Source organism: Artemia sp. Qi Xiang Cuo, chromosome 6 (assembly GCF_049724085.1).
Source record: "Artemia sp. Qi Xiang Cuo chromosome 6, ASM4972408v1, whole genome shotgun sequence".
Lineage (NCBI taxonomy): Eukaryota > Metazoa > Arthropoda > Branchiopoda > Anostraca > Artemiidae > Artemia > Artemia sp. Qi Xiang Cuo.
This window is the reverse complement of record NC_142799.1, coordinates 43,916,151-43,931,122: the sequence shown is the minus strand read 5'-3', so window position 1 is coordinate 43,931,122 and position 14,972 is coordinate 43,916,151. Positions and strand designations below refer to the sequence as shown.

Below are 14,972 nucleotides of genomic sequence, written 5' to 3'. Positions count from 1 at the left end.
CTTCTTTGATTTTTGTGATTTCTCTGACATTCCTTGGCCTCATGATCCTCGCTATGGCAAATAAAACACGCTTTCGGCTGATCGGGATAGAAGACGTTGATTTTCTCCTCCCCCCCCCCCCCAAGAACCTCAATAGACGTCGGGATGGGGGTATGGAGATACATCAAAGCTGTTGCTCTTACCGTATATACCTCGATAAACTCATCTCCGGAATACACTTTTTTCCTTATGTTTAGGACTGTTCAATAAACCTGGAGTTGCCTCTTTTTCTCATCGCCAGTTGCTTTTCCTGAGACCCTTCTTAGCTGCACGACTATAGGGCGTCTACCGGTTCTTTCAACACTTACCGGATAAAAACCGTTTCTGAAGCCCATCTTTGGTTCTTGCGTCTTGCTGTGCGCTACTATGTCATCAACGCGGAATTCATTGTTACTCGCACTTGACCAAAGCACTTGAAATCATCTGTATCTATCGCCCTCACGGTCGCACAGTTAGGATTCGCTGCTTCAGAAACCTGTGAATATCCACCTCTCTAACTTCACTCATGGCCCCATCGTCTACCGATCGAAAACCACTGTGTTCCTACTCATCATGTCAAAAAAAAAAATTAAAAAAAAAAAAAAATAAAAAATAAAATAACTAAAGATAAAAAAAACCTTTTCCAAATACTTTACAAAACCCTAAATATTCACGCTCTCACCCTCTCACAACAAAACACGCTCTCCTCTCACCCAAAAACTGAAGAAAAACTCACTTCTGAAAAAACACCCAAAAAACGTATCTTTAGACGCGCAAGGCTCTCCTGCCACACATCCACGCTGGCAACCCTGCGCACTAAGTACACAAACGACACGTCATCAATGACTCATCTTTCCTATCTCAATATCAAACACAAAAACGCACTCATACAAATTTAAAAACACTTATCACTCTACTCACGACAATTTTCTCTCTCCTTTCAAACCACACAAAACCATTTTATAAAACTCTCCGACCAAAAATAACAAAAAATGTTATATTAGTTTCGGAAAATGTCCACCATTAAACAGCGTTGCAAGACACGCCATTAGAGTCCACCATTAAACACGCCATTAGAGGATTAAACTCTGACCTTATGCAAGGACTAAATAGAACTTGAACATAATATGTCATATTGCGAAGATTATAATTATTTTGATCAGAGGTAAAATATAGCGGAACACTTAGGGGCTGGGGGAGGAGCTGAGAAAAAGTAAAACATGCACATGAAAGAATGTATAGTGACTCAGGATCATGTAATGGTATAACTAATGAACGATTAGTTTCCTGAATGAGGGGTCTATCTTTATTGTAAACCTTAGAAAGCGGTTTTAACAGTACAGGAAAGGTTGAAATCCATACTATTGGACAGTAAGAAACGCAAGATCGGATCAAGCAGTGAAAAAGGATTCTCAAAATTGATCGAGGAAAAGTATGTCTAAGTTTCTTTAAGATACCGAGACTCCTGCATATCTTCATTTTAATAAAATCAATGTGACGTTTGAAAGATAGGTTTTCATCAACAAGAATGCCCAAAAAACAAACATATCGGTCTTTAAATCTATGAGTTATTCCGTTTGGCTAGTGAATTTCTGACTCGGTTACTTATTGTAATTCCAGTTCGTGTCGCGTTTCATTTATTTATTGATTTATGGTAGTTTCACGATTGAAAATTATTTGACTTTAGTTCTTCTCATCTTCGGTTTAATGTAGCTCTTTACTTTTTTTGGGTGAATAGCTGTAAAGGATGCCGAAGGGGAACTGGTTACCCTTCAATAATTACCAACCCTTAAAAAAGACACTAAGACTTTCAGTTTCAAATCAACTGAGTCCCCTCCAAAGTCTCTAAGACCACTCGTTCCATACGAAGTGGCCTGGCAAAAGAAAAATAATGCATGGCATCCATATCGCTCTTTACTTAGTCAATGCTGTTCTGTTACACTACCTTTGATAAACACAAAGCATTTTATCCAGCTTAGTGTATTACCATTAAATCGAGTGGTGCATGCATAATTAGCCAGGTAACAAGTTGCATGCACTGAATAAGACTTATATTCTGCTGACATTTTCTTTGTATTAATTAATATTATACAATAGGGTCTTATCATAGAGTAGCAATATACTCACCTGTCCTGCTGTTGGGTCTGGTAGCTCTCCAGTAATGTCCATGTGGAGCTCCAAAAACCTTTGTAGGGTCACGTTGGTGGGATATGCCTGCACTCCTTGGTATGGGACACGGTGCTCTGCGCGGCATTCTGGGCATTTAAGCTAAAAATAGTGTTTAAATAAAATAGAAATATTAAAATATGATTGAAAATCGTCTGTTTCACGGAAAGCTCTTAGAAAAACTTCTTGTTTTAGGGAATGACTTTAAACGCCCCCCCCCCTGTTCTCAAAATACAACCATTGATCCTCTCCTACCCTGATAATCGGTGAGCAACTATAGACCAATATAGATGAATTAACACAAATTCAAACGAACCAGCACAGCTCCATGATGAGGTCAACGTCAGCATAAAATAAATTGTCTATAATAACAGTACAGAGTTCTGGCCGTCTTTGGACAAAACTTAAAACATCACTTTTCCGTGATCCAGAAAATATAAACACGCATTCACAACCATCTTGCTTAAGAATATTAAAACCCACAAAATCGCTATTCTTCTAGATGGGAACTTGAAATTGGTGCTTTAAGGTTGTCTCATATATTGAAATCAATGACGTTGTTTTCATCGAGATTGCCTTTCTTCTTGCTTGTGTTTTATTGTTTTTTTTACTGTGCATATAAAATGATGGAACTGTGTTTAATGCCAGTTCTTCTAGTTGATCTGGTACAGCTTGAGAAATGGTCGGATGCTGAGATGGCCAAATCTAAGAATGAGAAACTAATCACTTGTCTATCTTCAGATGAGAGGTCCTCGGCAGTCATCCTTACTTAATCTTTAAGAATAAAACTATCAGGAACTTTGTTCCTCTGATAGTTCATTTCTCAGCTGATCCTAATGTGCACCCATCTTGATCATATCCAATTCTCCTCCAATAAAAAGCTACGAGTAATTATTCCCTCCTTTTACTATTTTCCATTCAGCTCCATCCCCTTTCTCTAAAAAATCTTTGAAAAAAATTTGTCACCAAAAGACAATCCCACCTCATATAGTAGGTTCTGAAACTTATTTGTGATCACTCCAACAGAATCTTGAGTATGACTAGGAGGGCTGTAACGATATCAATAATCCACTACTAAGTTTCAAGACCAAGTTTTATACGGCATCAACAGCTTTCTCTCAAAAATGTATTCACTAACTTTTATCTTTAGAGTTTTCTATCCTTGTGCCACGTTTCCTACTGTGTTAAGGTGATGAGACAAAAAAGCAGTGACACAGTTCACTCCGATTGTCCGCAGAACTAAACCGTATAAATGATTACTAGAAAATAACTTTTTTTCCTATGTAAACTAAATAAGAATTGCTTCCATGACTTTTGTATTTCAAATGACAGTTGCTTAAAAAAGCAGACGTAGAACAGTAGAAGAGATCGAAAGAATGGCATTTATGGGCTAGTTTCAATATAAGCATCATTTATTTTTAAGCAACAGATCACTCAACCTTAATATTTTAACATGACTGATATTAAATTTAAGTTTAATATTTTTAACATTCAAGGGGAATTCACAAATCGAGATTCAAAATTTAAATTTCAGCCCCCCCCCCCGTGACAAATTATAAAAACTATTGGATCCCAAGTCCTAAATTTTGGTCTTGTGTGAATATACGTTAAACAGACAATAATTTTGGAAACTGGATTGCTTAGATTTGGAAAATAATAGCAATCTATACAATAGCCTTCTAACTGCAAACATAAAGACACAATCAGTTATTTGTCTCCGTGTATATGAAATATATGAATTTTTCTCACAGCCCACCCCTATCTCCTATATTGTCAATAGAACTAGCCCTCTTTTAAGACCTTCCGAATTTAGCCAGTTCCCGAAATAAGGTCCTGTGCATTAGCCTTGGTAGGTATATTGAAACGTGTATGGTAAAGTAAAATGAAATACCGAAAGAAGGGCTTGCCCGCTTTAGTGAATGCAGACAGATACAAACGTATTTAGAGACAATATGGCCGTAAAAAACATATATTATTGTGCTATTAACGGCCAATAAGCTGAGGTTATGAAACAGTTAACAATAAGATAATATAAAACTCACTTGACGGGTAACATAGTTGATAAGTCCCTCCATGCAGGGCTCCATGCAGAACGAATGTTGACATGGTAGCAGCTTTGGGTTTCTATAGCGGTCGAGACATATACAGCATGTTAATAACTGGTCAAATTGCTCCATATGACCTCAGTGCTAGGACAAAGAAAAAATTAAATTTTGAAAGTTTTCATAACCTAAACTGCATGCATTTAAAAAAAAAACAGACCCGATATATATATATATATATATATATATATATATATATATATATATATATATATATATATATATATATATATATATATATATATATATATATATATATATATATATATATATATATATATATATATATATATATATATATATATATATATATATTGCATTACGATATTAAACTGTGATTTTTTGGGGTTTAGGGGGGGAGTACCTAGGTTAGGTTGTATTTTTATATAGGTTACGTATTTAATATATGCAATGCTTAACCCCCACCCCCCTAATGTGCAAATATATAGCCCAAATTTGTTTCTAAACTATTATATATTCATCCTATTTTATTTTATTTCAATAGCATTAACCAAACTTGACTTTTTAGAGAGGCCCATATATTGGGAAAGTACAATTAGGCTGGTTTCTGTAGGTAGCAAATTACTTGGTATAATGATATGTTAAGACTTACTGATAGGTTTACAGAATCGTATGCTTTAGACTTACTACTTAGAAAAACTGTAGATAAAGTTTTAAGAGAAGATCAGTGCGGTCTTAGGAAGGGTAGAGGATGTGTCGACCAAATTTTCACTCCTAGGTCAATAAGAAGTGCCTGACTCATCAAACACCTTTAGTCCTCAGTTTTATAGATTATGAGCAAGTGTTTGAATCATGTGATAATAAAACTTTAACGAAGGTCCTATCCTTGTATGGTATGCCAGATAAATACATTAAAGTGATTAGTGCTATACACGAGAATAAAATTGTTGCGGTTAAGACGGAAAATAAGATTATTAGCTGGTTTCGTATTAAATAAGGAGCTAAGCAGGGTTGCGTTCTATCCCCATTTTGATGGACTTTGATCTAAGGAACACAGTAAAGGCAATGGGAGAGCACGGAATCAAATAGGGAAGTACAACTCCCTTGGGATTGGATTATGTTGACGATTTTAGCACCCTATATGAAAAGATTTGCAAAATGAATGAATTGTAGAGGATTCGCGAGTTCAGGGTACAAGAATAGGCTTGAAAATTAATGTTTTGATGAATAGCTCGCTAAGACTAGGAATAAGTGAAGATAAAAAGGTGATGCTGTGTAACGAGAAGACTGATCAAGCGGACAGCTTCACCTGCTTAGATAGTATTATTATTAAAGATGGTGGGAGCAGTGAAGATGTCAAAGTTAGAATAGCCACGGCTTAGGGTGTTCTTTCACAGTTGAAAAAAGTTTGGCAGAATAGGAAGGTAAGTCTGCAAACCAAGTTTAGAATATTGGAAGTTACAGTGATGACAGTAGTCAATTATGGTTATAAAGCGGGAGTACTCCGAAAAACGGAGGAAGATTTGGTACGGAGGAGGATTTTCTAGGGTTTTCCGGAGAAATTGTCTAAGAATTGTTTTGTAAACGTGAATAACTGGCCGTATCTCAAACAGTTAGGCTACCTGTGCATAAAATGTGATTCAATCTCTCTTTCCAGGGCTGTAATGGAAGAAAGGCTGAGATGGCTAAGACACGTTCTTCGGATGGAGGATGACAGATTGCCAGAGATTATCCTTGTTGGCCAACCGTCTAGGGCCAAGCAAAAAGCAGGTCATCCCTGAATGGGGTTGGAGAATGTTTTAAGGATAGATCTAAGGGAAATAGGAACTTCCTGGGAGGGTGTAAAAAGAGCGGCTTGGAATAGATTGAGACAAAAGAGGAGCATGCGTAGCTGTGTTGGCCTCAGGAGGTTTGGTGCTGCAATAAGTTTTTAGTAGAATTAGGAGTAGTAGTACAATTATCATGTTATTCTTTAGTTTCAATTCATGAGGTGGCAGATCAGCAATTGCAATCGCATTAAGACAATCTGACGTGAATTCAATTCATCCTTCCTGTTTATCCTTCAAAGACTAATACATATTATAGGATGTATGCTCTCCTAGGATTCGTCGTGATTCTCGCTGTTGATTTTCTTCTAACTGCAGATTTTGTTATGCGTCATTTTCGTTTGAGATTCAATGTGATCCAAGCATATTGTGCTGTGCAACATTGCCGTTTGAAATTATACGTGTTTTTTGATGTTTCTTGTTCCAAGCCTGTTTCTTTAGCTGTTCGGAGCAGTTTGTCATCTTGTGTAATTTTACATGCGTCATAGATACCAAAAACAATACGACCACTGCTGGGAGAAAAAGACACAATAGTGCTTACCACTTATTAAAGCCAATAAGACCAAGGCTTTATTGGGTTTTCCAACATATTCAAGACCACCTATAGAAGAATGTCTTCCTATCAATTTTACTGATAGGATAATTTGTGCCTATCAATTTACCTTTAAGCCTGTCGAAAATCAACTAATTCTAAGCAACCTTTCCCAGATTTTTCAGTAAGAGAAGTGAAGGAACTGCCTAAGTACCTATTCGCACATTTAAAATGCTTAGGTTCCTTATCATCACTTAATCACTGTAACGACAAAGTGCGATATTGAAAAACAAGCAGGAAACAGTCAAATAACAAGTGAAACTTAAAACAAATAAAATTAACTATTAATGGTTAAGGGAAAACCACAAAGAACATAAATTGAAAACAAAAATCATGTCAAACTTCAAGAAAACAAATATTATTATGGATAAATAGACGAAACCAAAATGAACAGAAATTAAAATAAATGATCAATTCCAACTTAAAACGAACAAAAATTGCAGCAAACAAAAGCAGAACTATCTTCCTCTAAATCCTCTAAAGTCTAGAGAGTTATCGGCGCTTTACTGAAAACAGCAGATATTTTAAGCAGTTTTTCTTTTATCATTATACATAAAGGCCAAAACTTCCTTCAACTTTTAGGAATTCTTTTTTGTTATACATCGTCATTTTTAGAAATTAATCAAGTTTCATTATTCTGAAACACCGTATATTTTCAGTAAAACTTTTTTCCTTCTCAACATATTCTTTTTGACTGCATAGATAATCAATTAGAGACTATTTTTTTTTACTTGTAAATTCAAAATATTGCTTGAACGAACTAAACTGGCAGCTTAAAAAAGTACCAAAGTTTTTTTAAACATTTTATCTGGGAATCATTTTGCTATGTCTTTTAATGAAATAAAATCAATAGTTTCAGGTTCTCAAAGAACAGTTTTCAAAGAATTCATTGTAATGAACTGTAAGTAAGGAGCGACCCTGCCCTATAGTAACCGAATCGCTAAAAATGGAATGTTGATAACAACTGACACATCAAAAGAATTGACTGTATGTGCTGATTTTAGATATACACAAGTCATTAAGTTTAATGTTACCCATCAAAAGCTACGAACCTCAGAGAATTTGCCTGATTTTCAAAAAAGGGGGAAACACCTCAAAAGAGTCAATCGATCTTATTGAAAAATCACCCTGTCAGATTCAGTATATCAGAAAACTCTACTGTAGAGGTTTCAAGATCCTATCCACAAGATTGTGGAATTTTTTTCAGAAAAAAGGTTATGGATGCGTGTCAATTTTTTTTTTCTTCCAGGGATGATGATATTGGGAGCTTGAGTTCCTCCACCCAACATTCTCCCACGCAGAAAATCCCCCCCCCCCGTAAAATTTCTCCCCGTAAAAAATTCCCCCCGGACACCCCCTCCCAAAGAAAATCCCCCCCCTGCAGAAAATTGAGCAGTCACAAAGAAAGTACATAATAGATACCTCAAATAATCGGTCAGATGTCCTATAGAGCAACAAAAGGACCAAATATCATAAACAGTTTTAGAACAGGTTTAGGCCGGTTGATCTCCAATCACTTTCGGCATAAAGAAAAAGGACTAGAACTCTCAATTTCCAATTAAATGATCATCTTCTGAAGTTTCTACGACCACGAGGGGGAGGTAGCGGTTGAGGAAGGAGCAGCTCTCCTATAGGGAATAAATTCTGCTCATTTTTGGGTTTAATGTTACTCATCGCTTTTATCGCTTTCATGTTACTCATTGATAGTGTGGAACAGAAATATTTCCATAAATCAAGAGGTATTATAAATCAATTTCTTGCTCTCCCCCCCCCTTTTATTAGACCTAATTGTGTATTTATCTGAGGGCTCAAAAAAAGTTAAGATGTTTTGGCATTAAATTTTTTGCAAGCACCCTTTGAGGCATATTTCTCCCTCCCTAACTACAAAACAATCAGAGAACCCTAATGTAGCAACTCTCATCTACATATATTTGGAATTGTGTTATTGCCGAAGAATGATCATGGATAAAAACAACAAAAAGAAAAACAACAGGGAATTTACCTAAGATAGTGAAATTTGTTTAAACCTTAAAAATATCCAAGAGCCGTCCTCAGCCAACTACGTATATAAATGAAAAAAAAAACTTAGAATCAAATGGGATCTTTAAAACTAAAATTGAAAAATTAAGGCAGTCCCAAGTTTGTGGTTTCTATGATGGAAAGGCAGTGAGGTCTTCGTCGTTATTTAAAGATCATGGATGTGTGTTGCTTGTTTTTTTTCCTCTGATGATCGTATCGAACCAAGGGTCCCCGAAGTTTGGTAGAGGGCTCGTTCGAAAAAAAAGTTTAAGTACCCTTCAAAGTGACGAATCAGAATGTAAGGCAACTAGCTCCCTTCCAATACAACAATAATCAAAACTTTCCTCTTTTCCTAATGATAAATCCTAAATGTAAGCAACGGATAAACTGCATAATTTACAATCCTTGTCCCGGGGCTGGGGCGGGTATGGCATCCCTATCCCTGGAGGCATAGCCATTAGACCTGTTGGCTAATTGAACAAAATGACAACTACAAAAACTTTGACCATTGCCAAGAAGAGGGTGCACATAAAGGCAAGTAGGGGGACTGGTCACCCTCCAATCTCTCTTGGTGATATTACCTTTTCATAACGAGCAAGAACAAAGAGTGTTTTCATCGTGCCTGGCATTCCGCTCAACATTTCCTTAATGTTTCACTTTAATACAGTAAGCTGTTTTCTTTCTTTTTTTTGGGGGGGGGGGGGTCCAGGATCAAACAACCTTTCTTTTTAAATAAAAAAAAACCTTATATGTTAACAATTATCCGCTTGCACAACTTACAACCTTTGCATTGGGGCTGCGGGGTTGTTAACCCATGAGGCATAGTTATTTGACCTTTGGGTTATTTTGAATAAAATTTTTATCTCGAAATTTTGATCGGAAGCATTTGGGGTAAAAGCTCCCCGATCACTTTTGAATCTTAAAAAGGACTGCAACTTTGGAGTTTCCAATTAAATGAGCATCCTCCAAAGTTTGTACGACCACCGTTTCCAGAGAAACTTTATATGTTAATAATGAACATCTTGCTTACCTTACAGCACTTGCACTGGTGCTGGAGGCAGGGGAGGAGAGTTCAACCCTTTACATATGGTTATTTGACCTTTGGGCTATTTTCAACAAACTACCTCAAAATTTTGTCAGATTCATTTTGGGAAAAACGGTGTTCGTGGGGGGAGGGGGGAGGGTTGACCGAAAAATCACTTTTGATTATGAAAAAGGGAACTAGAATTCTCAATTTCCTATCAAATCACCTTCCTTCAAAATTGACGCAACCCCCCTTCCATAAAACTTTATATATTAACAGTGGGCAACTTGCATAACTTACAGCCCTTGTCCCTGGGCTGTGGGGGGTTTTGTCCACCCTAAAGCATTGTTTTTGGCCTTCAAACTATTTTGAAGGAAATGGCAAACTCAAAATTTTGATCAGATGTACTGGGGAGAAAAAAGGGCAAGGGAGGAGGAAGGCGGGTGCTTGCCCTCCGATCACTTTTGACTTAGAAAGTGCACTAGAACATTCAATTTGCAATTGAATGAGCCTCGTCCGAAGATTATATGGCCACCCGTACCATATGAAGTGCCTATGGGGAAAAACAATTAATTCATAATAATACAGTGAAGCCTAATTGGTGTTTACTATAGAGAGCGCTATAGAATTGCATCTGACCTACACGGGTGAGTAAAACTTTCAGTCTCCTTTCAAATGAACATCTGAAGTTACACAGGGGGAATAAGGAGGGGAATTTACCGGAGGGAATTGTACGTAGGGGAGGGGAATCTACCGGGGGAGGAATTTCTGCGGGGAGAATATTTCATGGAAAGAAAATATATCCGGGGGAAATTTTCCCTGGGAAATTTTAAACGGGGGAGAAGGAAGGGAAGGGAATTTGTTGGTACAATTTGGAACACGGTCGAAAATAAAAAAATAAATAGATAAACAATATTTTTCAGCTGAAAGTAAGGGGCAACATTAAAAACTAAAAGAAACAGAAATTATTCTGGAGGTTTACAAACATTTTTATTTATTTATTCTTGTATATTTAGACGAAAGCATTAAATAAGGTGAACTCCAACCTTTGGCCATAGGCTGAATGGAGGCTAGGAAGGTTTTGAGTATGACCCACTAGATAATTTTTAACTAAAGAGATATAATTCTTCTTTTCAAGTTTCTTCAAACCATCAAGGAGTCTTTCTCCTTTGAGAATAGATGTACTTTAAAAAATGGGAGCTTATAAAAAAGGCATTTCCAAATTGAAGGTCAATAGGTTTTTCAACTTAAGTTATGGGATAGCGTGATACAAGGGAAACTGCTCAGTTTGATCTAAAAATATACTGAAACATAATAAAGAAGAATTGTTTGTTTCTTTTCCAATTGAAAAATATCTTTTCCTACCATCAGAAGAATTAGCAATCCACTTAATTGGCTTTATGTTATTCCTGCAGTTGCACTTACAAATCGAGAAAACTAAAGAATTTTCTCTCGGCTTAGCTAACGGCTTTCGGAGGTAAAACGAAAGATCTAAAATTGGGACAGAAACCTGGCCGCGAATCTAGAACAGCAAACACAAAAACTCTGCCAATATGCACCGGATAGGGTGAGACATAACGTGACGTAAGACATACTTGAAATAGCACCGACTAACTTTCAAACTTTGGGATCTAGGAAACATTTTTACTTAGAAAAGGTATGGTGGCTTATTATTTAATGGCTCTTCTTGAATATTTAAAATAATAAAAACGTATGAATTATCACGTATGTATGAATAGATATATGATGGTTATACAAGTTATAGCCTATACAATGGACGGCTATTGCATAAAACTCAGATGCATTCTTACTAACGTTTATAAAGTAATGCAGAGTTGCAAAAGGGGGCTGGAGGATGGTTAGTGAATCTAAATATGGGGAGAAAGGGTACCTGAAATCTCAAAATGTCCCATCAGCTCAAAATCCTTTTCCCATAAGTTTCAAGCCAATCAGTGAAAAAAAAAAAAAAAAACTCCTTAGAGTCCGGGCCAGTAAAAACTCCTTTTTTTCTCCTTTTTTCTGACATTTTAGGTTCCTGTATTGAAAGTTTAAAGCCCACTGGACAGCATAAATTGGTTCATGCAGCTACACTTTTTGGATATATTACAGCATGAAACCAAGTTTCATATCGAACCCCTTAGACAATAGAAAACACTGTTTTTTATACTAAATTCCTAATAGTAACCACCTAGCTTGGGAAACCCATGGAGGATGTTTATATTTTAAGATTGACAACTCATTTATGATTTATGTGATCTCTTGAGGGATACTTATAGACCCTAAAGTCATTTCAAGCAAGATACCTACCCCGAAGCTTCGATCTGATGCCATGGAGAATATACAAGTTCATCCCGAGGCACAGGAGGAATTGGAGGTTTTTAGAAAAAGGTAAACACCAAGTCTTATCTATTAATAGACATTTGTGAGAAATGGTTCAACCGCACAGATTCGGGACCTTGCCCTTAGAGCTGTGTGGATCACACTCCCGAGGGATAAATTTTTAGGATTCTCAATTATTGCGAGTGAAAAAGACCATCACAATTTTTATCCAGTTCCACATGTTTCTATAGGGTGCCAGAGGTACGAAACTGTACAGGAGGGTGACCGATGGCCCCAATCACTGCTGATTCTTGTAACGATTAAATAAAAAAAAACAAGCTTTTTTAACTGAAAGTAAAGAACAACATTAAAACTTAAAACGAACAGAACTTATTCCGTATATGAAATGGGCTGTCCCCTCCTCAACGCCTCACTCTTTACGCTAAAGTTTTTTTATTGTTTTAAAAAATAAAGCTGTGAGACAGAGTCAAACTTTAGCTGAGAGTGAGGCGTTAAGGAGGGGACTGCTCCTTTCATATACGGAATAATTTCTGTTCATTTTAAGTTTTAATGTCGCTCCTTACTTTCTGTTAAAAAACCTTGTTGTTTTTATTTAATTTCTGAACGTTTTTGAATTAATGCAGCTTTGATTTTGGCTCACCGTACATGAATAATTAAAACGATATTTGCATATTAAGTTTTTTTTTGGCTAAATGGCTTTCTCGAAATTTTTATGCGACGTAACTTACGAATTAACTTACATAATGAACTTCTATATTCGTAAATTTTTATTACGTATTTTAGGCGATTCGCCCCCTAGTCAATACCTCGCTCTTTACGCTAAATTTAAAATGTTGTTCCAAATCCTTAAGAATGACCCCTTAATCACAAAGGCCGTTAATTAGAATAAATAGGTCTGGTGGAAGAACAAAAAACTTTAGCTCAAAGAACATGGTAAAGACAAGGGGATAAACCTGATCACATAGGTAAAAACGTCTGTTGGTTTTAAGTTTTAATGTTGCTCCTTACTTTCAGTTGAAAAAATGTTTTTTTTTTTTTATTTAATTTCTGATCGGTATTTTTTTTAATAATGCTGGGGAATCCGGTGCCCCCTTCATAGCTATGTCCCTTCCCCCATCAATACTTCCTCCATGGAAAGATCCTTCCACGTACCACCCGATCCATCCCCCCCCCCAAATTACCAGAAAAAATCCCCCCGGAAAAGTTCTGTATACTTCCCAATAACCAATACAATATGTTAACATTGGGCAAAGTTCACAACTTGCAGACCTTCCACCGGGACTGTGGGGGATTAATTCATCCTCAAATACATAGTTATTGTATAATTCAACCATGTTGAACAAAATGGCTATCTCAAAATTTTGATCGGGTGACTTTGGGAAAAAACGAGCATGGGAGGGGGCCTAGTTGCCCTCTATTTTTTTTCACTTAAAAAGGGCACTAGAACTTTTAATCTCCGTTCAAATGAGCCCTCCCACGATTTTCTAGGGCCACTGGGTCGATACGACCACCCCTGGAAAAAAAACACGCATCCGTGATCTTTCTCCTGGTAAAAAATAAAAAATTCCACATTTTTGCAGATAGGAGCTTGAAACTTCTACAGTAGGGTTCCCTGATACGCTGAATCTGATGATGCGATTTTCATTAAAGTTCTATGACTTTTAGGGGGGTTTTCCCCTTTTTTCGACAATAAGGCAAATTTTCTCAGGTTCTTAGCTTTTGACGAATAAGACTAAACTTGATCAAATTTGTATATTTAAAATCAGCATAAAAATCTGATTCTTTTGATGTATCAAAATTCTGATTTTTAGAGTTTCGGTTACTATTGAGCTGGGTCGCTCCTTACTTACAGTTTGTTACCACGAACTGTTTGATTACTAGAACTTTCAATTTGCAATTGAAGTAGCACATTTCTAAGTCCTGCCAACTTCTATGCTATAGGTTGTGGCCCGAAAAAAATTTACACGTGGGACGCATATCACTCTCCATTTAGGTGGCCGGCTTTTACCCCCCCCCCCCCCGCGATTACCTCCCCCACCCCCGGCGATTACCCCCCCCCCGGAAAATACCCCCAGCGGAAAATATCCCCCGGTAAATACACCCCGGAAAATACCCCCCCCCCCGTGGAAAATAGCCTAAGGCTTTCCAAATTTGAGAATTTTATTTGAGTTTAATTTTTTTTTAATTCCGTAGGGGGAAGGAATTTTGTATTTGTGTATTATGCGCCACTCACTCAAGTTTACCCTGTGTCAAACTCGAGAACAAACCGGGTTTTAATCGTTAGTTTCTTTCATCTTAGCATGAGACAAGTCAAAGACAAGTGACAAAATAGATGGGAAATATATAATTTATAATTTATAATATATAATTTATAATTGTATAATTTAAAATATACTTATATAATTAAATGTAGAATTTATAATTTTAGTTAATATATTAACTTAAAAAAAAATTCCAGTATAAAGTAAATGTCATGTTTCATTTAAGTGTTTTTTTCCAAGTGTTAAGTGTTTTTTTTTTCAATGACCGATTTTCCAAGTATTAAGTACTATTATTAGGTTAACGTAGTGTTTCATTTAAGTGTTCTATGATAATCACTGATAACCGTTTAAGTTATTTGTGCCTTTCATTTATGTTATTTTGCTATGTTCATGGCCGTATATTTGATGTAAAATACACTTCTCTGTCTATCTATCTAATCTGCCGAATACTTGTACCAAACACATTTTGCATACTGACCCGCTATACTTTTCCCGCCCCCCCCCTCCTAATATGCAAATCTATAGCCCAAACTTATTTCTAAAGTAACGAAAAAACTAACGAAAAAACTTGTGTTTCCTTGAATTTTACACAGCGTAAAATTGAGTGAGTGGCGCATAGTACAAAAGTACCAAAATTCGTTCCTCCGACGGAAAAAGAGAAAT

General features: G+C 36.5%; 1 protein-coding gene across 1 annotated transcript in view; it reads right to left on the bottom strand.

The window, feature by feature from the left end:
* LOC148951260 (uncharacterized) overlaps positions 1 to 14,972 on the bottom strand; it is a 191,279-nt gene that overhangs the window by 142,900 nt on the left and 33,407 nt on the right. Inside the window, exons 2-3 of the mRNA XM_089091043.1 lie at positions 4,227 to 4,373; positions 2,146 to 2,286 (exon numbers count right to left, since the gene is read on the bottom strand). Of these exons, the coding sequence (XP_088947169.1) occupies positions 2,146 to 2,286; positions 4,227 to 4,361 (276 nt within the window). The 5' untranslated portion in view covers positions 4,362 to 4,373. The remainder of the gene's footprint in view (positions 1 to 2,145; positions 2,287 to 4,226; positions 4,374 to 14,972) is intronic.